The 21,111-nt window shown below is 44.8% G+C and overlaps 3 protein-coding genes across 4 annotated transcripts; all 3 read right to left on the bottom strand.

The window, feature by feature from the left end:
• Positions 1-5,998: 5,998 nt before the first annotated feature.
• Positions 5,999-7,584, bottom strand: nhp2 (NHP2 ribonucleoprotein homolog (yeast)). The gene is made up of 4 exons (XM_058086567.1): positions 7,276-7,584; positions 7,007-7,076; positions 6,494-6,599; positions 5,999-6,407 (listed from the first exon to the last, which is right to left on the bottom strand). The coding sequence occupies exons 1-4, from the start codon at positions 7,421-7,423 to the stop codon at positions 6,282-6,284; spliced, it is 450 nt and encodes a 149-aa protein (XP_057942550.1). The 5' UTR covers positions 7,424-7,584; the 3' UTR covers positions 5,999-6,281.
• Positions 7,585-7,657: 73 nt separating this feature from the next.
• Positions 7,658-10,217, bottom strand: LOC131138022 (hepatitis A virus cellular receptor 1 homolog). Of its 2 annotated transcripts, XM_058086563.1 has the most exons (7): positions 10,086-10,214; positions 9,669-10,007; positions 9,337-9,408; positions 9,172-9,236; positions 8,905-8,989; positions 8,702-8,729; positions 7,658-8,127 (listed from the first exon to the last, which is right to left on the bottom strand). In XM_058086563.1, exons 1-7 carry the CDS (start codon positions 10,135-10,137, stop codon positions 7,989-7,991), a joined length of 780 nt encoding a protein of 259 aa, XP_057942546.1. In that variant the 5' UTR covers positions 10,138-10,214; the 3' UTR covers positions 7,658-7,988. The 2 variants fall into 2 exon arrangements, with proteins under 2 accessions (XP_057942546.1, XP_057942547.1); XM_058086564.1 differs by lacking the exon at positions 9,669-10,007 and having other exon boundaries at positions 10,086-10,217.
• Positions 10,218-14,969: 4,752 nt separating this feature from the next.
• On the bottom strand, positions 14,970-20,732 carry LOC131138347 (hepatitis A virus cellular receptor 1 homolog). Its single transcript, XM_058087185.1, has 9 exons — positions 20,515-20,732; positions 19,918-19,999; positions 17,202-17,368; positions 15,870-16,053; positions 15,610-15,761; positions 15,492-15,527; positions 15,333-15,421; positions 15,158-15,266; positions 14,970-15,086 (listed from the first exon to the last, which is right to left on the bottom strand). The coding sequence occupies exons 3-9, from the start codon at positions 17,248-17,250 to the stop codon at positions 15,004-15,006; spliced, it is 702 nt and encodes a 233-aa protein (XP_057943168.1). The 5' UTR covers positions 17,251-17,368; positions 19,918-19,999; positions 20,515-20,732; the 3' UTR covers positions 14,970-15,003.
• Positions 20,733-21,111: the final 379 nt, after the last annotated feature.

Consider the following 21,111-nt stretch of genomic DNA (forward strand, 5'->3'; position numbering starts at 1 on the left):
AGCTGTCTTTGGGCGAGAGGCGGGGTACACCCTGGACTGGTGGCCAGCCAATCACAGGGCACATATAGACAAACAACTCACATTCATACCTATGGACAATTTGGAGTCGCCAATTAACCTAGCATGTTTTTGGAATGTGGGAGGAAACCGGAGTACCCGGAGAAAACCCACGCATGCACGGGGAGAACATGCAAACTCCACACAGAGATGGCCGAGGGTGGAATTGAACCCTGGTCTCCTAGCTGTGAGGTCTGCGCGCTGCTCTATTTTCAAATTTACTAAAAAAATTAGTGAATATATATATAAAAGGAGTGAATATGCTAAATAGACATTAGACAATAGACATTAGAGTAACTAATAAAAACAGAATAAACAAACAATTATATAAAACATTCTGCCATATTTTGAATATTGTTCTGTCTCACAGCCACACAATATCACACTCTTACATCAAGTCAGCGCCAGAATCTGGTGCAACGTATACAAAACTTCTTGGGCAGTAACATTTCACGTTGGGGGGGACGTGAGATCTTTAGGCCGTTTCCTTACACTTAGAAGCTGTACGATACAGCTCTGACGCTACCTCACAAGACAGAAAATTGCTGCTTGTCGGTGTTGCTTGTACCGATGATGAAAAAGAATACTTCAAATACCACTGAAAATAACTCAACTTGCAACCCCAGTTAGTAAACCTCACAGTGAACACGTCCCAGGTGTAAATATTCATATAGTATATATCGTTATCTAGCACTGCCTTAATCCTCTTGGGTATGTAATTCACCAGAGGAGCACAACTTGGTGGAACTGGTGGATTTTAAGCCCATATCAGGGGCTCAGTTGGGTTCAGGTCTTGAGGAGACTTGGCCCCTCCATCGTGTTTGCAAAGCCTGCGGCCCGTCATGCTGTGTTTCATAATCTCACAGTCGATGTTGGAATTCATTTTTTACCTCAATGAAGCACAGCCCCCCAGTACTGGCAGCACTCGTGCAGCCTCAGAACATCACGCTACCACCACCACGTTCGACTGAGAATTCATAAATTATCTCTCTTTTCGTGGTCGACTATGGACTATTATTTGTCAAAACATTTTGAAAGTCACTAAGCGGGGGGCGGCACGGCGGTGGAATTGAACCCTGGTCTCCTAGCTAACGTGTGTTTTTTGGAATGTGGGAGGAGAAAATCCACGCACACATGAGAATCGAACCCAGGTCTTCCCAATCTCCTGACTGTGTGGCCTATAAATGCAAACCACTTCTTCACCGTGCGGCCCTCAGGAAACATCATACGGTTATATTTACTCAATTCCATGCAACATGCAAGTCATTAAAAACATAGCATGTAGCTTGTATACAAATCAAAGTAAAATAGGTATAAATTATTACACCTCATTATTATTACACAGACGGCGGTCTAGTGGTTAGCGCGCAGACCTCAGAGCTAGGAGGACCAGGGTTCAATTCCACCCTCGGGTATCTCTGTGTGGAGTTTGCATGTTCTCCCCGTGCATGCGTGGGTTTTCTCCGGGTACTCCGGTTTCCTCCCACATTCCAAAAACATGCTAGGTTAATTAGCGACTCCAAATTGTCCACAGGTGTGAATAGTTGTTTGTCTATATGTGTCCTGTGATTGGCTGGCGACCAGTCCGATGTGGATTCGTAGAGACCCGCATGAGGGGAAAAAGCGGTATAAAATGAATGAATGAAGTCACTAAGCGGTCAGAAGTCAAAAGTTCTCCTCCAATTTTGTGTGGAAGTGGTAAGTTTTGTTTTCTTACTTTGTCCTTCTTCCGTTTGAAAACCTAGGTTTAGAATATATACATTCGAGGCTAACTAATCTGGACCCAATTAACTACAATAAACGAGGGATGATTAGACTTCACGTCTGTTTACGCCCAATTTTACTTACTGGCATACAAAACTGCATACCGCTTGCATGTGTCAAGGTGTACACGCACTACTCTAAAGTACATCCAGGTTTACTTTTTACAGTATTAGTTGCTGAAATGTGAGGCAGAGAGTAGTATTAAATGCCGAATGCTCGTCTCTTAACAACACCAAGATACTGCAGGGCATGGTCAGTGGTCATGAAAGTGATAGTAGCTCTACGAATCCACATCACACTCTTTTTGTGTGTGTTGGTATGGGCCTCCCTTCTGTGTGCATTTGTCTCCGCGCCATGTGTTTAGTCATCACGTCGGCCATTGATGCGCATGTGTCTGTCAACAGCCGGCACACGCAGACGAGCTGATACAATCAGCCGATCAATACCGCCAAAGAGACGACCATTGTTTACAACACAGTAGGGGAGAGTGTGCCGTTTGTTTCCACTCCTACGCCGCGCCTAGAGAGACCCTTCAGGGGCTCAGATTTGTGGCCCACATTAAAACTCAGTTAATTTCAGTTAAGTGGAAAGAGCTGCTATGTTAGTACTGCTTAGTACTTTAATCGACACTGCTACACAAGCTGGACACCGACTACTCTAAAGCATAGCCTGTGTGGACCATCTTTAAATTATACTTAAGGGCAAGAATCAGTTAAATTCCAATGAACGCTGTAATCTACCCCCATTGTTGTGAGGAATTGGTATCATAAACACATTACACACTTTAATTAGTTTGTGTGTTAGTACTGTATGTATAGTTTGGAGTTAAAATTTAAATATACAGCAAATTGTTCCTCAAACAGTGAAAGTGACTCGAAATAAATGAGCCAGCGCAGGGCCGATGGAGCACGGCGACACGTGTGGTCGACTCACTAACCGCCAGCCTGACTGCTGGCAGGCTTATTTGTACATTTGCATAATGTCACTAACACACGTTTGAGTTGTCGAGACTTGCAGTGACCACCCACGATGAAAGCAACGCGACTGGTTTAGTCTAATGTATGTTTTTTGGGCTTACTGTACTTCATGAACCAACTTTTGAAGGTTTTTTGGGGGGCGGGCTTTGAGGTAAAACGCAAACCATTCTGTGACGCAAAACTATGGCCATCATGAAAATTGTATTAACGGTACAGGTGATGTTTAAGGGTAAAAATGTTATGTAAGTGTATAAAGAAGCCCTGCATTAGTTTTTATAATGAGTGACGGCGTCTGATTTACGGAGTATATTTTTTAAGGGCTGATCCTCCTTTGGCGGCACGGTGGTCTAGTGGTTAGCGCGCAGACCTCACAGCTAGGAGACCAGCGTTCAATTCCACCCTCGGGTATCTCTGTGTGGAGTTTGCATGTTCTCCCCGTGCATGCGTGGGTTTTCTCCGGGTACTCCGGTTTCCTCCCACGTTCCAAAAACATGCTAGGTTAATTAGCGACTCCAAATTGTCCACAGGTGTGAATGGTTGTTTGTCTATATGTGTCCTGTAATTGGCTGGCGTCTGATTTACGGAGTATATTTTTTAAGGGCTGATCCTCCTTTGGCGGCACGATGGTCTGGTGGTTGGCGCGCAGACCTCACAGCTAGGAGACCAGGGTTCAATTCCACCCTCGGCCTCGCATGCATGGGTTTTCTCTGGTGACTCTCACTCACAGTGTGTGTAATATAGCTAGTTAAACTATAGCTCACCAGAAAAGTTGCCGTAAAGTCGTCTTCTTCAGTGTCGAAACCGAACAGCCCCACACAATTCCCTGGACCGTGACCGTAGACCTCCTGACACTGCTCCACCAGAGCAAAAACAGCTATATCAGTTCAAAGCGTGCTAAAAAAAATTAGCAGCAAATAAAGCGGACATTTCAGTTTAAAACATTTTTACAGACATGTTGTAAGACTTTCAGGCCTGCAAGAACTAGAAGGTCAAAGGTTCATTAGTGATGGACTGTGTGAGAGTTGCCATAGTGGGAGTATCATGTCATCATGCTGGTATTCTGACAGCTCTAATGGCAATGACCCCTATGTTTCCTCTGGTGCCCGTTAATATGAAACCCAACCACTAACTGAAGAGCCCCCCCCCCACCCCTCCCTACCTTGCGAGAGCTGTCTCCAATAGTCCTACGTGTACATCAGGGTGCCTCACCTGGAGTTTTTCCACTCAGATAAGACACCTGCTCTGTGTCACACTTCCCTGACGATTAGTTTTACTCGGTCCTAGAGTGAGATTGCTTTAACTGTTTTGACACATCTCTACCCACTAGTTACACTTTTACGATTGACGAAAGCAGGCACTTGTTTCTAATACCTGGTCAGTTGGGCTTCCAAGATACCATATGAATGACGTAACCACTGCTGGTCCCTGATTGGTGGAGCAGATTTGTTGTCAAACCTAGAAATGGAAACGATAAACACACATACTAATGTTAGCTTACTGTAGCTCTGGATGCTCCGTAATCTCTACTTTGCTGCAACGCTGTTTTCATGCTGCCCTCAGTCTCCTCTTGGATAAAATGTGTTATTTAAGAGCTTTTGTCGGGATCTTAAAATGTATTAGAAAGGTCAATTTCTGCTATGATTATAGCAAAATGGCAACTGTGGAGATAATATTATTGACAACTATGTAGAACAGGGGTCTCAAACACGTGGCCCGCGGGCCATATGTGGCCCGCAGGACACTCGTTTGAGGCCCCCACCTTGATATAAAAGTTTGTTAGTGCGTCCTGCTCAAGTTTGATATGGATGCTGTATGGTATCATGTACCTAGAAAAAATTATTACGTTTGATTAATGTTCATGTTAAAGGTTAAATAACTGTTGATAGTTATCCTCCCTATTCGTGTGGAAGTGGTAATTTTTTGGCTATTGAAGTTTAAAGGAAATAACTTGGAGGCTACCGTTTAGGTCGCTAGCTCCCTAGTTTGCGAGTTAGCATGTGTCTCAAGACCCTGCAGTTGCGCAATATGTTGTAAATAAAAAGAGTATAAATGTGACTATAGTCGTGTTTTGTCATGTCTACAGGGCTCTAATAATGCTTTGTTCATTTTATCTGAAAAATATTATTTGTCTACCCACCAACTAGATGTGGTTTCTTAATTTTTTATTATTTGCCGTTTTATTATTATTATATTTATTTATTACTGATTGATTGATTTTCTTTATTCTTGATTTGTTTATTTATTTTTCATCTTATTTTGTGTAGAAAAATAAAAAGTAACATATTTGAGCTTTTCTTGTAGAAAATCGAAACCAAAGCAAAGTGTATTCATTTTTCTGTTTGAGCTCCAGTGTCCCCCAAGTAAATTGAGTTTGAGACCCCTGATGTAGAATATGTAACGTATACTACAGGTACTCAGGCAACCACATTGTCAAACCTGAGACAGAAGGCGTTACACGCATGCGCAATGATAATTTCTTTCTCCTTTAGTGGAATTCTCCTGATCACAGCATGTGTCAGTATGTGGAAATTTCCTGTCGCCTCCGGGCTGTGAGTTGACAGGAGTTTATGAAGCTCTCAGCCAAGACAGATTATAAGACAACAAGCCCAGACAGGCTCTCGCAGGTACTGTTTACGTTTATTTCAATTTAACCTGCCACCATCTGCTGGGAGATGTTAAAAAAACCGAGTCACTCACAAGGTACACGTCTTTCAGTTCCCGAGTAACTACTCAAAATGTATGTGCCTTACTTCCTCATTAGTTCTTAATGAGTTCCTCGGTACTTTTAATGTATGTGCCTTAGTCGTTCGTTCCTTATTACTTCATTAGTTAATAAGTACCTACTGTATTTCCGTGTACCTTATTGTAAAATGTTGTGAATATCGCTAGTTCATGGCCGCCTTATAATGTGGTTCCTGGTGGTGACGTCAAAAGCAAAATGGCGTCGGGTCAGAAAACTGGCGAGGGTCATGTCAAAATCACTTAATTTTACACTTTTTCGTAATTGTTTATCTGTGACCGCAGTATGAAAATGTTTTTTGAGTACTATCATTAAAAACTGCGGATTATTGTTGGTAGGGTAAACCCAACTCATGTATTAATGTTTCTAAATGTATTTCTATTAGAGGTGCTGCGTTACAGTGAGTAACTCATGGTAGATACTCTGCTGCCCTCTTGTGGTGGAAAGCACTAAATGGAGCCACAGTTAAGTATTTCTTTATTCAGCAACAAAAGAAAAGCATTTAAAAAGCTGTATAACTTTTTTTTCAGCAAGGATCAAAACTATTTAAAGAAAACCCATCTCGTTTACTCAATACATTTTGAAAAGAAGTTACAAAAAACAACATACATATTGCTCCATGTTATATTTGAACTGTACAAAATAGAGAATAAAACAATGAAGCACATGTAAAATTAAATGTCCTTTTGTATTTAAAACCAATTACTAGGGTGTGGCCAAACAAGAGCTGCTCCATGATGAGCTCAGAGTGGTTTGGGCAAGCTGGACACTTCATCCACACACTCATCGTACGCCTCCTGATAGTCAGCGTGGGGTTTGATCATGATCACGCAGGTGGGCCTCTTAGAGCCTGCAGATGCGCCCAAATCCTGCCAGGACACAACAAGATTAATATTAGTACAAGCTTCTGATTGGCCTAGGATGAGAGAGGCACAGTGTATGTATAATAACTCACCACTTTAGAGGGGATGTACGCGTACGGCAGGTTTCTGTCCTCACACATGACTGGCAAGTGGCAGTAGACCTCAATGGGTAGTGTGTCGCCTGCTAGTATCACAATGCTGCAATACACACACATGTAAAGGCACTGAATGACAGTTAATCAGAACAGCGTTACTCAACTGGGGGCCACCGGTCTAAATCAGAAAGGGCAGTCTGGCCCACAACTTCAATTAAACATTTTTCATAATAGTGGTTCTTTGTCTAGATCCCTACATGAAGCAGAGCTCCTTTGCATATACTGTAAAGGATCTTGGACTAGTGTTTTTATAGTATATTTTTAAAAACTGCAGCAAATTACTGACAGATTTCATATACAGTATATGGTATTTGACAAATTACTTGGAACAATTTGGTTTAATAGCCCTGAAATAGAACCTCCCATAGACAGTTTGTTATTATTTTGTTGCCATGTGTAATACATAGCTATTATGTTGGAATATAGAGATAATGAACCTGGAGGACTCACCCGTTCTCTCCTTTGTTGATGAACTTTTGAACTTCCTTCACTCCTCTGCGGATGTTCTTCAATTTGGAAGCTGAAATGACCGAAAGATCAACTCAAGTCATTTGCATGCAATCTTTCAAAAACTGGTTGCAAACGTGATGTAGCCTAGCCACCATTTCACATTCAGATGCTAGCTATTACTCAAGACGGAATCGGGGCGTGTAATCCGCAAGGACTAGAGTAAGATGCATCAATTGAACACATGTGCATGTTAAACGACAATTACGTACCCTTTTTGACACATTTGTAAAGTTTCTTGCTGAGCTTCTTGGAGGCTAGTGGCTGAGCGATGGCGTTCTGGTTAGCCAACAATTCCTGGTAAGACTTCTCGGGTGAGGCTTCCTCCGCGTCACTTTTGGCCTTCTTAACCTTCGTCATTTTCTTATACACAAATAAATAATCGATAGTTTTGTAAAGTTCGCTTAAATTAATTGGCACTTGCTGGAATGTATGCTAACTGTGTCCGCTATAGAACTGGGCAAAACACACGTGGTTGTTGGTTGAGCTTCTTCTGTTGTGTTTCAACGGGGAGCACAACAGCGCCCCCCGTGGATTGGAGTGTTAGAACATGCAAAACAAGGAAAACACGAAATTCAAAGACTTCATTGATTATAATAATCATGGGTTGGATTTTGTGGATACTTGACAATTTAAACAACCAGATAAAATCGGAGCATTTTTTTAAATCAATTTTCTTCTCTTAGACCCCAACATGTTCAAGCATTCACTGCCAATTGTGTTTATTTTAAAACTCTTTAAAACACTACAGCCAGTAAACAAACAAACGACACTTACTAACACAAAAATATCGGTAAGAGAGACATTAGGTGTCGATGCTTATGTTGCTCAAATTAAATAATAGCTTTTTATACTAATTTATGTTTTGATGATGCCTGTCAGTCAGAATTGGACGCATGGTGCGAAGACGGAGATGATAGGACTGTCAGGGCAAGTAGTCATATTCTCCTCCATCTCCATCCATCTGGTAGATGTTCTCCACCGCTGAAACGTGATTGTGGCGATGCAGAGACGATGTAGAGCTGAGCCGCATGGAATCGGCAACCGGTGGGTGCTGCTGGCGGCTGAAAGACATATTTATATGCCTACTGAGCCAAATTGGTTGTAGTTCCTAACAATATCCAGCAGATGGTGCTGTTTCTCTTACTTTCCAATATGTATAATTTTAGTAATGCTTGCAGCTTCAATTGTGTGGAGACATGTCTCATAATCCTTATAGTGCTGACTTCCTGGTCTTGCTGAAGTGGGCGTGGTCCCCTTTTTTTCACAGACCAATTGCACCTTGAAGGGCCCAATTTCAGTTATACTGAGGTGAGCATCTCTTTGCAAACAAACGTTGAACTTTGTGGTTTTGGGCTTTTTCACCTTTGCATGCCAGTTGCAGCGTTATGGGGGCGTCTGTTGATACTGATGACATGTCCCTACAGAATGTGAGTGTGAAGACGACACACGTCTGAATGAGTCATGATTTGTCGCCAAAGGAAATGCAGAGCTTTAGTTTAAACGTGCATATAAGTGAGTCACCTTCCTGAACAGCATTTAGTCTTCGTTTATGTACGGCATCGCTTTATGATTACTGAAACTTTCCTGACTATGTGGGTTATTTTTGGGTTAGGGCCAGGAAAATGTGAAACTTACATTTTGATGCGCCGTTTCCGACGTCTGCCTGCAGAAGAATATAGAAAAATGAGTTAATTAAAGGAATCAACTTGAAATTCTTTGTAATGAAATGTTAAGGGTTTGTCAAATCACAAAGCTAAAAAATGTCAGATTGTCACGTACCTTACTTTCGTCGTTGTTCTAGATTTAACAAAACATGGCACCTTGGCGGACTGACCTACCTATGAAGGTGACGACGATGACCGTAGTCAAAAGGATCAGCCCGAAAAGGACACCCATCAGAACCGCAGCCAGTCTGACGCCTTTCTGAATGAAAATACAAAAAAAAAAGAGCGTGTGGTTGTAACAAAAACACTTAATTTCTGTGGTGGTGTTCCTCAGGGCGGCGTTGTTAGCCCACCTGCATTTATGCATTTACATAGATTGCATGAGTAGACGCAGATTTTACTATATAAAGGATTTGTGGAAACATACAGTAAATATCTAACCTTGGTTTCTGTTTTTATGTTGTATAAGGAGGAAGTTTGAAGGCTTTCTGTTGAGGTCGTATCAACTGCAGAGAAGGAAGTGAAAACAGACGCTCAGCTGTATCAGTTTTGTCTTGTCAGGCTGGCACATCATATTTATATTTATCACGCATGTGTTTGACTTACCTGCTGTAATACTGGCTGCCATTTTTGCTGTCGACGCGTCTGTCTTTATAGTGGTGGTGGTCATTTGAGGAGCTGGAAGCACAAGTCATGGACATTGACAAGCAAAATACTAGCCCCAATACTCAATACTTGCTTTAGATTTTTTTTCGTATCACGCTGCAAACATATTCCTATTTTTTTGTCATTATTTCTTATTATTCGGTGGTTAAACATCTCGTTATACGTGTACCACCGTGTTTAAGTCACCCAGCCTAACAGCACAGATCTACCGTTTCGCTGTCCCTAACACATTATTCATTCAATACGTTGTGCTGCGTTCGAGTGTTTCTCACCTTCCTTTATGGTCAGCATGATGGAATGTGTATCATCATTCCAGAAACCAGGGATCTCCACCCTGCAGCCGTACAGCCCGCTGTCCAACTTTGTTGCATTCAGGATCGTCAAAGAAACATCTCCAGACTTCAACGGACCCAGTAGCTTATACCTGTTTGTTTTTCCTCTGACCTTTAACCTATCGCTGCTGATTATCAGGTTGCCGCATCCTGAGTATGGTATAAGTCCTCGGCCCCAGCAAGTCGACAAAAGTCCATTTTTATGAATGTTGTACTTGCATGGAAGAGTGATGTTCTCACCAGTTTGGCCCACGATGGATAAACTGCTAATTTCCCTGACTGAAGCACATAAAATGCATCTGCAAAGTATTAGTATAGTCGCAGTACGACGAGTACAACAAAAGTGAGTTTAGTTACCTGTATGGATGCAAACCAGCAGAAGCAACTTCAAGTGGCTCACCGTCTTCATGTCGATATGTGGAATTTAACTTGTGAGGGTCATCACCCGCTATGAACTGAACATTCTAAGAACGCATTCTCAGGAAGTTGCTTTTTGCAAATGAGGAGTATATTGTATGTGTTGAGTCTTTAAACTCGAACGGAGCATGACTTTTTGTGGACCTCGAGGTTTCACTTCCTGTTGGTCGCGAGCAGCTTGTTACCCTTTCTGGTTATCTAAATATTTGGGTGGCTTCATTGTTGTTCTGTAATGTCATCATTTTGTCACTTTCTTTACTTTCTTATCTTAATATTTTGGCTTGCAAAATGACTGCAGATTTTCTATTTTTGATGGGTTTTTTTCAGTTTCAATGAAAAAAAAAAAACAACTGATGGACACGCCTGATTTACATCAAGAACATCCATCCATCCGTTTTCTATGCCACTTATCCTCACTAACTGACTCACTATGCCAGAATCATTCATACCTATGGACAATTTAAAGTCACCAATTAACCTAGCATGTTTTTGGAATGTGGGAGGAAACCGGAGTACCCGGAGAAAACCCACGCATGCACGGGGAGAACATGCAAACTCCACACAGAGATAGCCGAGGGTGAAATTGAACCCTGGTTTTTTTGAATGTGGGAGGAGAAAACCCATGCACACATGAGAATCGAACCCAGGTCTTCCCAATCTCCTGACTGTGTGGCCTATAAATGCAAACCACTTCTCCACCGTGCGGCCCTCAGGAAACATCATATGGTTATATTTGCTCAATTCAATGCAACATGCAAGTCATTAAAAAAATAGCATGTAGCTTGTACACAAATCAAAGTAAAATAGGTATCAATTATTACACCTCATTATTATTACACAGGCGGCACGGCGATCGAGTGGTTAGTGCGCAGACCTCATAGCTAGGAGGACCAGGGTTTGATTCCACCCTCAGCCATCTCTGTGTGGAGTTTGCATGTTCTCCCCGTGCATGCGTGGGTTTTCTCCGGGTACTCCGGTTTCCTCCCACATTCCCAAAAACATGCTAGGTTAATTGGCGACTCCAAATTGTCCAAAGGTATGAATGTGAGTGTGAATGGTTGTTTTGTCTATATGTGCCCTGTGATTGGCTGGCGACCAGTCCAAGCGGTAGAAAATGAATGAATGCCGCCTGGTAAGCTCATACGGGAGGGGGGGTCTCGTTTGTGCAGCTTGGGCTCTGGGTGGGGAGGTGCGGTGCTGGGGTGGGGCATTACCTGCTTCCCTCCCCTCGGTGGAGGGATGGCTGGGTTGTGGTGGATGTGGGGCGGGCGGGTGGGGGACTGGCTGTGGGTGCGTGGGTAGCGGGGCGGATAGCGGTGGGGGTGGTGCTCTGCGCGGCGTGGGCCGGAATTAGCGGGGGGCTTGCTTGGGGGGCGGGGTGGTGGGCTCTGGGTCGTGGGGGGGGCCTCGACCAAGGGTTGGGGGGTGGGGCTGGCCGGTGGCTCACGGGCGGCCCCTGCTATTTGCCGGTGTCTGGTTGGCCCCTTCTGTCTCCGGTCTGGTGGTGGTCTTCCCGCCTCCGGGGTGTCCTACTTGGCGGGTCCGTGGGTGGATGGGAGATGTGGTGGAGACGGGTCGGCGCTGTGGTGGAGGGTGGGACTGGGGGGGGCATTCACTTTTTGCGGCTGTTGGGGTATCGTCTGCCTGGTGGGCTCTGCTGCCTGGCGTGTGTGTCTCTGTCCCGCCCTGGCACTCTTGGCTCACGAGCCCGGGGGGTGGGGTTGGGCTCTTCCCCATGCGGGTCCCGGTTCTCCTGCGGTCTCTGTGGTGTCACTCCCTGGGCTGCCATGGTGACGGATGTGTTGCCGGGGCGCGGTTCCTGCTGTTCTGGTGGTTGTAGGAGCAGCCTCGGGGCGTGTGGTTTGTCCGCGGCTCCTGGTGGTCCGGGGGTGGCATAGCTGGCTCAATCTCTGGTGGGGCCCTCCGGGGGGGAGCTGGCAGGCCGGACTGGCCGCCACGATGGGCTGGGTGGGGCCCGTGGTTGGTCCTGTGGCCCGGGGCTTGCTCCGGGCGGCTGGCTTGCCCGGCTCGGTTGGCCGGTAGTGCGGGGTGGGCGTGTGTGGGGCCCCGATCCTCCCTGCTGCACTGCACCACCTCACATACATGTAGGACTTTGGGGGGTGGCCTGCAACTGGTTTTGCCGGGGGCGAAGGGTTTCCTTGCGGATGCCCTTTTGTCCTCGGCATTCCTCTGGCTGGTCACCCTTCAATTTTAACCGCACCTTAGACACTCAGTTCTGGGGGGGGGTCTGGGCAGGCAGGGGACCCACCATTGCTCAGCTTCCTTCCACACACACACACACACATACACATACACCACACACATAGGTCAGCCCTATGGGACAGGCCTATTTTTAATTGCACTATCTACACAATACCATCTTCACACACACAGGTGTAGCGGGCTGGACCGGAGAGCCTACTGCCTACCCCCGCGATTGGCCCGCTGGCTGCTGGGGCTTGGCGGCTCGCTCGGGGTGCCCTGGGCTGCAGGATATTTTGGTCTGGTCTGCCTGGCCTTCCTGGGGGTCCCGCTGGAACCAGCTGACGCCGGGGCTTGCCCTGGTGTCATGGTTGGCGCTACCTCCCTGGATCTGTCCTGGGTCGCGGGCGCCAACGTGCCCTTGGGGGGGCGTTCACCGGCCTCCAGGCAGTGGGGTCCGCGCTGCTGGTGGCCTGAAGTCTACGGTGGTGGCTTGGGGTTGTTGCGCTGTGGTGGCTGCTGCGGGGACCGGGCTGTGTGTTGGGAGGGGACCTGATCCTGCTCGTGGGTACGGGGGCCGGGGTGGCGTGTGGGGATGGGGAGCATGCTCCTCGGGGTGGGGCCTGCTGGGGGGGCGGTGCTCTTTCGGGCGTTTGGGTGTCTGCTGCCACTGGTCCTATGCTCTGCCGCATCGCTGTCCCTGTCTTTGCCCATCCCCAGTCTTGCCTTAGGGCTCGTCGGGGATGGTTCTCCGGTACGTGGGCGGAGCGCTGCTGGTTCTGGGGGCGGGGGGGGCTGGCCCTCCCGGTGGATGGTGGGGTCCTTCGGGGGCCTTGCGCTGGTCTTAACTCCTCGGCTCTGGTGCGTGGCCTCCCCGTGACTTGGAGCTATGGCTCTCCCTCACGGGGGTGAGCTGCCCGGTGGATGTCGGCCGGCGCAGTGGAGCGCCTCACCACTCGCCTGCTCGCCCCCTCCGCTTGCTCATGTGCGGGCCTCCTCCCCTCGCCCGCTCCTTTGTCTGCCACACTGCAGTAGCCCTGATGCCGTGGTCGAGGGGAGTCTGGGGGTGCTATGCCTTGGCGGTCCGTACCTCCCTGGGCTCGGGGCCTGGTTGTGGGTCTGGGACCCCTGGGTCCCCCACCCTGTGATGCCCCGGACACCCCACCCGGGGACGTCCACAGCATGTGTGTGTATTGAGTGGATGGGGTGTGCATGTGTCTGAGTTTATTTTATGTATTTATTGTTTTAAATACTTAGATAATTAATGATTAGTTTTATTATAATTATATATATATGTATATATATATGTATATGTGTGGATGTGTATGTGGGTATATGGCCATGTAGATATACGGGGGGGGGGGCTCTGCGGGGGTCTGGCGTAGGGTGTTCCATCTCAACCGCCCGGTCCTCCATGGGGCAGTGTGCCCGGGCCTCTTCTGTCCTGGCCGGGGCGGTCCTATGTCGGTGGTCGGGCCTGGGGTTACCTGGGGCGGGCCGGGTTCTGCTTCCTGGGGGTGTGTGGGGGGCGGGAGGCGGTGCCTCCGGCCGTGGACGGGCTCCCTTCCGGCCGGCAGGGACGCCCCTGTGCCCACGGGTGTGTGGCCTTCGATGCCCTTCTGCCCTAGTAGGGTATGGTCTCCCGCTGGTCTCGGGGGTGCGGCTCTCCTCCGGCCTGCTGGCGCCCTGTTGCCGGTTGGGATTGCTCCTCCATGGCCTCTTGCTGGTCTCTTCGGGGGGTTGCTTCGGGGGCGGGTCTTGGGGAGTCGGCCCTGGCTTTGCCCACACCCACGGGGCCGGAGGATCTCTGGCGGTGGGGGCTTGACCTGGCTGCGCGGGGCGGGGTTTGCTGGGTGGTAGAAGGCAGTCTCTCTCCTTTTGTCATTCTCAGTGACAATTACACATTCACACACTCGCATTCACATACACAACACACCTCCATATGGGCACCCACAGCACATGGGTGCTTCTCTATACAATCTACTCTCTTATCCCTGATGTTTATATAGTATTGGTATGCTATTATTACAGTAATAATGATGCCAAGCAATGAGATTTTAATTACTGTAACTGTATGGTTGCAATTGTGTTTACTATCATGGGTCATGTCCTCATTGTTACTATTGCTATTGGTAAGTTGGACTGTTTCATTCCACTGATATCATCTCCAGTGTGACCCTTAGCCATCATTGACATTTAACTGTTCTGTTTGTCACTGTTGTTGTTTTGGGAATTCTTGTTGCTGCTGTTTTTGTCTCTCCCTCTACTGCCCCCCCCCCCCCCCCCCCGACCCCACCTTTCTCTTCTCTCTTCTTCTTTTCTGTTCTTCTTCTTGCTCCGGTCCGGTCGTCCCAAATGGCATAACAAAGACATCAAATAACGGCAAATAAAATTTCATGGTACAGGGAAGTTGTAGCCAACACCTTTCCTGACACAGAGCAAATCTGTCTAGCATGTAAGGGCATTTAGATCAACAATACTATCTGCCCCAATGGCTGGACGGGACAAAAAAAAAAAAAAAAAAAAAAAAAAGAAAATGAATGAATGAATATTATTACACGCACCTAAATAAAAACACAAATCCATATTTTCCAGTGGAAAATAATGAAAAAGAAGGAAGCACAAGATTGGAAATTGTTTATTCATTTACTTTGGTTCACAGATATACCTCCTCTTCTTCTTTTTCTGATTGGTCCATGCTGCTGTCAGTCCAAAGTTTCTGATTAGACCTCCAGATTCCTGTGGATGTAAGACAAACACTTAATAGCGGTGGCGTACAAGTAGGGGATTGTGATTGTGTGTCTACTGACTGTAAGCAGCAGTCAGTATGACGGCAGGTATGAAGATGATGAAGGCGATGCGGAGTGTGTGTCCGAGGAACATTTTCAGATCGTTGACATTGTTTTGCTGGACAGACGACTTAGAGAACCGAAAAGGTTTGGTCAAATATGGAAAAACAATGAAATGCTGCCATGAACACCATACTCGAACTCGTGCCACTACGGGTGCGGTTGTATCTTCTGTTGAGATGTCACATCCTATCTGCTGCGTCACGCCCTCTGTGACATCACTTCCTGTCAAAAATGAGCCCCCCGATAAGTGAGTGTTTCATTTCAGGAAGTGACCTTCTGTTTGTAGTCTTACTTTTTGTTGTCTGCGGTGTGTTCAGGTTGCCGGATTCTGAAGGAGGAAAGAGAATATTAAGGGCGCTAACAGTCAAGAAGACGAGCTACAAATGGCGGGAAAATGAAGTGACGCTGACGTTTAATGACAATGAGGAGGACGGTGAATGTTTTGTCATTGAAGAGTCCCGGCAGCTGGACCCTGCAGTGGTAGTAACCGGAGTCTGAAGGCCGCACGTTAAAGATCCAGAGATAGGGGATGGCGCTCGAAGAAAACGATGACACGGAGTATCTGTAATGCAGGAGGAGGAGCGTGGCAACCATGGCAACCACACGCAGAAACAGCCCGACACTCAATTCAAATCAACCGAAACCAGTTCTGGGAATTGTAGTCCTTTACCTGTACGAGGTCTTGTATTCCACCTGCTGGCCCACTGTGTTGACTAGCATGTTGTGGCAGGAGAACAGCGACGGCTCACCTCTCCCCCAACACACATGCACGTCGTTCTGGTTGGCCGCCTCCACGCGGCACGGCAATACCACTCTCCTCCCGGCCATGCCCACCACCGTCTCCATGGTACCCGCTGACACACGGACCACGGATGTTGACACAGAAAAGAAGATAACGATTCACATGAAGACACTGACATATTTTTAGTTACAAGCGCAAGCTGTAAGTAAAAAACTTAATGTATCAGTGCCTTCACTGTGTTTATTTAGTGTAAGTGAGCTGTTGTCTGTGTAGCATTATAGAGTGTGCATACAGGGAGCGTCCTACCTGCATGCATGCATGCATGCAAATTACAAGCTCATCGATGTATGAAGTTGCTAATGACCTTTTTCACCACAATCGGTGACTCTGCAAAAAACGTGAATGACCAAATTTCAACAGCTTTTGATGTGTCAAGATTGTCTGCGCTCAGTAAACGTGGACCTACGTTACCACTCTTTTAAGTTCATACAAGCTAAGCCAGTAGCTTGCAATCTAGCAGTAGCTCCTAACCACTTTCAAGTTGCTCTCCAAAGGGTTTATTCATTTATTTTCAATTCCTATACCGACAAAATTAAAAAGTGGGTTCTGCAGTCATCTGGAAGTTCTCTGCAGCTTTTTAAGAGTGTGACCAATCACAGTGGAGTGGGTGTGGCTGGAAGTATGAATTAAAACATTGTTTTGGAAATACAGCTGAAATAGGTGCAGATTCCGGAAGCTCTAGAAAGCTTTCTGTTCGGGTTATTGTGTATAGCAGCTCTATAAGAGTCCACACCTCAATGAAAATGAACATAATAGGTTCCCTTTAATGTATTTTTGAAAAAAACAATATAGAGTGATGGCACGGAATTCAAAAAGGGATGACTGTGTTTTTATTGGACAGCTTTTTTTGTTGTAGTAGTGGAGGTTTTACTATTTATTGTCCTTACTAAGTTGTGCAGCACTCCTTCTTTGTAAAATGTGTTATAGAAATAAAGTTGATTCAATTGGATTGGAATACTGCTACTGCTACTATTAATAATAGAATTAAGTGATTTAAAAATACTTTAGTAAACAACATAAAATATGAAGTGCCATGGGGAATATATAGTAAATATAGGAAAGTAAAAAAGAAATAATGAAATTAAATGAAATAAAAGCAAACAATGGCAGTTATAGCCAAAAACATTTCATTTGCAGTCTATTTCAAACCAATGGATTAATCAGATGCCTCCAAAATGTACCTTTTTAGGTTGGACTCACCTGTGATGACAGCAGCACAGGTAAAGACATACAGACGGAGCAGCAGCATCTTCACTGATGTCTTTCCATGACAGAGACAGACGACCGGACTGCAGGAAGAACCAAGAAGACGACTCCGTGTTGCTACTTCCCTTTTCCATTCAATCTCATATTTTTAGAAACTGGTTCTGTTGCCAAGTAAAAAAAAAAACATTTCAGTGGCAGAGATGTCATGAAAAGTCGCTTTCGTTTCTCCTCGCTTTACTTAATTATCATCCAGAGCTACAGTGAAAACATTTGAGAGGTGGAAGGTCTGCTATTCTCATGCTGGGCTCCATTCCTGTTTAATTAGATTTCTTAAATTGGAAATGCAAATACTGCTTTGCTTATTCAAGCGGACTGTTTGTTTTTCTGCCGTGTATAGAATTCAATATTAATAAATGAACTACTTTTGTAGTTAAAGCATAGCAACCTCTTTATGACTTTCTAAATACAGAATACATTATTAGAGCCCTTTAGGCATGAAATAACACCCCTATAGCAATATTTTCACACCGGTTATTCATTGTTTGCACCACATTGAAACTCGTGTGCTGCAGGGACTCCGGGTGGCCGCTTGCTAGCGAAGCAGTTTGCCTCTAATTTATTTATTCTACATTAAAGAAGCCAAAAACTTACCACTTCCACGTTGAATGGGAGGAGATCTTCTTTTCACTCTGTAATGTATTGTTATGGTGATATAGTGTAAGGCAGGGTCTCAAACACGCCAAATGTGGCCCGCAGGACACTAGTTTGAGGCCCCCGCCTTGATATGAAGGTTTAATGTTAGTGCGGCCCGCGCAAGTTTAATATGGATGCTGTATGGTATCATGTACCCAGAAAAAATTATTACGTTTGATTAATGTTCATGTTAAAGGTTAAATAACTGTTAATAGTTATCCTCCCTATCCATGTGGAAGTGGTAAGTTTTTGGCTTTTTAAGTTTAAAGGAAATAACTTGGAGGCTGCCGTTTAGGTCGCTAGCTCTCTAGTTTGCGAGTTAGCATGTGTCTCAAGACCCTGCAGTTGCGCAATATGTTGTAAATAAAAAGAGTATAAATGTGACTATAGTCGTGTTTTGTCATGTCTACAGGGCTCTAATAATGCTTTGTTCATTTTAATCTGAATAAAATAATTTGTCTACCCACCAACTATATGTGGTTTCTTAAGTTTTTATTATTTGCTGTTTTATTATTACTATTATTATTATTATATTTATTTATTACTGATTGATTGATTTTCTTTATTCTTGATTTGTTTATTTATTTTTCATCTTATTTTGTGTAGAAAAATAAAAAGATATTTGAGAACAGTGGAATGTTTTATCAGAGCTTTTATTGTAGAAAATCGGAACCAAAGCAAAGTTTATTCATTTTTCTGTTTTTAATAAATGCGTTTTTTTTGTTTTTTTTTTTTGAATACCTGATGCGGCCCAGTCTCACCCAGACCCTAGCTCCAGTGGCCCCCAGGTAAATTGAGTTTGAGACCCCTGGTGTAAGGTAATATCTCAAGGTTTTGTGTTACTGCCACCTAGTGACCAAAATGCCTAACATTAGTTTGTTGTGAGGAGTGGTTTGAGTTCACGGGCTTGCAACCAGTGCCGTTGATTGAGTCTGAACTGGTTTGCTGGTGAGAAGAATATGAAAAACAAATCAAAGAGAAAGGAATGTGTTCAACTCACCATTCCTCTTCAGGAACATTCATGTTGAACATTCAACAAAAGTGACTTAAATATACACAATTTAGGTAAAAGACTCAAATTACGGTTAAAGCCTCCACGAAATCCATGTGCGTCTGTGGGTGTGTGTCTGTGTTGGTGAATACAAAACAACACTCTAGCCTAATTTGTGTCACGGAACATGATGTCGCTGCCATGACATCAGCCAGAAAAATAAACATCAGCGACAAGGAGGAACAAAGCCCCCGCTGAGGAAGAGGTGATCGATGCCCGCATGTATGCCGTTCCATCAGCGGCTCGACAACAGAGGTTGTGATGAAGGTTTATTGTTATATTTGACATATGTTTGTATATATTTAGCTCTATGAGGGGGACAAAATGATAAAAAACAGTACAGCTTAATGTCACTGTGAACAAGAACCACAATCATGTAAATTGAAGGCAGAAGAATGCATGGATCTTGTTTGACAGTGAAGGCCCCGCGTGGAAAAAGTAACCTAATAAATAATAATAAAATAATAATAATAAAAAGTAACCAAACCTAATAACTGGTTGAGCCACCCTTAGCAAAAAATGTTAAAAAGCCATTGTTGTTCGATCGACTCATCTTTGCATGAAGCGCCTTTTGGAGGTCATACCACAACATCACACTACCACCACAATATTTTTCTGTTAGTATGAAATGTAGTGCTACTTTTACACCACATGTAATGGGACACACACACCTTCCAGAAAGGTGAAGTTTTCTCTTGTCAGACCACAGAGTATTTTCTCCGAGATCATGTTTTGAGACAATGGGGTGGGGTTCAATGGGGGTGGGAGCTTGAAGTTGAAGGATGTTGTTGTGGGGTCTTTTGTGACCTCATGGAATCGTTGCTTGCGTTCTTGGGCTCATTTTGTTTTGGCTGTAAAATCACTTTTTCCACACAGGACCATTTACGTTTTCATTGACTAATATTTAAACTTGTTGAGCTGAAATATTTAAGTGGGCTGCACAGTGTTCGAGTGGTTAGGTCTCACAGCAAGTTCGATTCCACCCTCGGGCATCTCTGTGTGGAGTTTGCATGTTCTCCCGTGCATACGTGGGTTTTGTCCGGGTACACTGAAAAAAAGGATTTTTTGGCCCTGTAATTATTACCTCAAATATTAATTTAAATTTTACAAGGATTTATTATTTAACTTCTTTTACTCTAAAATCTCACTCTTTATTTAATGCCTTACTTGATGATTGTGTGTAACTTTGTATCCTCACATTTATATGTAAATTTGATCACTGACACCACTAATATTTCCATAACTAATGTATTGATTTTACAACCTGATACCAGATAGTAAAATGTACTTAGGTAATAGCAGTAAACCTGGCCCCCTTGTGGCCATTCTGCGCATACGTCAGAGGATCATTAGCCCTCAGACTTCCCAAGGCAAAGTTCGAGGGTGCCATGTTTTCACGGGAAAACGGTGGAAAACGACATGCACAGTCGTTTAACAAGGAAATTCATCGATGTGGAGCCATATGGGTAGGTCATATGCTTATCTGACTATTGTCTGTCACCTTTCCTCATCTATTTACGTCAGTGTTATAATATGAAATACTAGACATTAGCATTAGCTTACCTTTAGCCTGCCAGCTAGCTAGCTATCAACTGCGAGCTTTGTAGAGGCGTTTTCGGTTGCAGAACAGGAGATTTTTATGTTTATTAAATCTGTAATGATTCATTCCTTATATATGTTATTTGATTATTTTGGCAGCTGCAGTGTCCTCAAAGCCATGGGAATCGCGTGTAGCTTAAACATTTGTTGAAGTATGCTAGCGACCTGAGTCTTGGGGACGCTGTCGGGGAGCGGGAGTTTTTGTACAGCAGCAGAGTTTGTTCATTCATTCATTCATTTTCTACCGCTTTTCCTCACGAGGGTCGCGGGGGGTGCTGGAGCCTAACCCAGCTGTCTTCGCGCGGGGGCGGGGTACACCCTGGACTGGTCGCCAGCCAATCACAGGGCAAGAGTTTGTTCAAACCCTGAAAATATATCAATAATGACTGAAACCAGCCTGTAATATTGTACGAGAACTTTTGTCATCCGTGTTCTACCAATGATCCAAGTATAACCAAATAAACGTTTGTTTTAATTTCACATATTGGAACACATGACATTGTCATGATTTGTCACTACAGTGTTGTTTATTCCACTTGTCAACAGCGTCTAAGAAGCAGA

Source organism: Doryrhamphus excisus, chromosome 11, assembly GCF_030265055.1.
Source record: "Doryrhamphus excisus isolate RoL2022-K1 chromosome 11, RoL_Dexc_1.0, whole genome shotgun sequence".
NCBI lineage: Eukaryota > Metazoa > Chordata > Actinopteri > Syngnathiformes > Syngnathidae > Doryrhamphus > Doryrhamphus excisus.

Excerpts from the sequence above, each read along its gene's own strand:
- nhp2 (XM_058086567.1), bottom strand. The coding sequence starts at position 7,423 with ATGACGAAGGTTAAGAAGGCCAAAAGTGACGCGGAGGAAGCCTCACCC. Across the intron at positions 7,077-7,275 it reads TTACAAATGTGTCAAAAAGG|CTTCCAAATTGAAGAACATC; the intron begins GTACGTAATTGT and ends CGGTCATTTCAG. Across the intron at positions 6,408-6,493 it reads CGTACATCCCCTCTAAAGTG|GATTTGGGCGCATCTGCAGG; the intron begins GTGAGTTATTAT and ends GTGTCCTGGCAG.
- LOC131138022 (XM_058086563.1), bottom strand. The coding sequence starts at position 10,137 with ATGAAGACGGTGAGCCACTTGAAGTTGCTTCTGCTGGTTTGCATCCAT. Across the intron at positions 10,008-10,085 it reads GCTGGTTTGCATCCATACAG|TCAGGGAAATTAGCAGTTTA; the intron begins GTAACTAAACTC and ends TATGTGCTTCAG. Across the intron at positions 9,409-9,668 it reads CATGCTGACCATAAAGGAAG|CTCCTCAAATGACCACCACC; the intron begins GTGAGAAACACT and ends TTGTGCTTCCAG.
- LOC131138347 (XM_058087185.1), bottom strand. The coding sequence starts at position 17,250 with ATGCTGCTGCTCCGTCTGTATGTCTTTACCTGTGCTGCTGTCATCACA. Across the intron at positions 15,762-15,869 it reads GAATACAAGACCTCGTACAG|ATACTCCGTGTCATCGTTTT; the intron begins GTAAAGGACTAC and ends CCTGCATTACAG. Across the intron at positions 15,528-15,609 it reads CCTCCTCATTGTCATTAAAC|AATCCGGCAACCTGAACACA; the intron begins GTCAGCGTCACT and ends TTCCTCCTTCAG.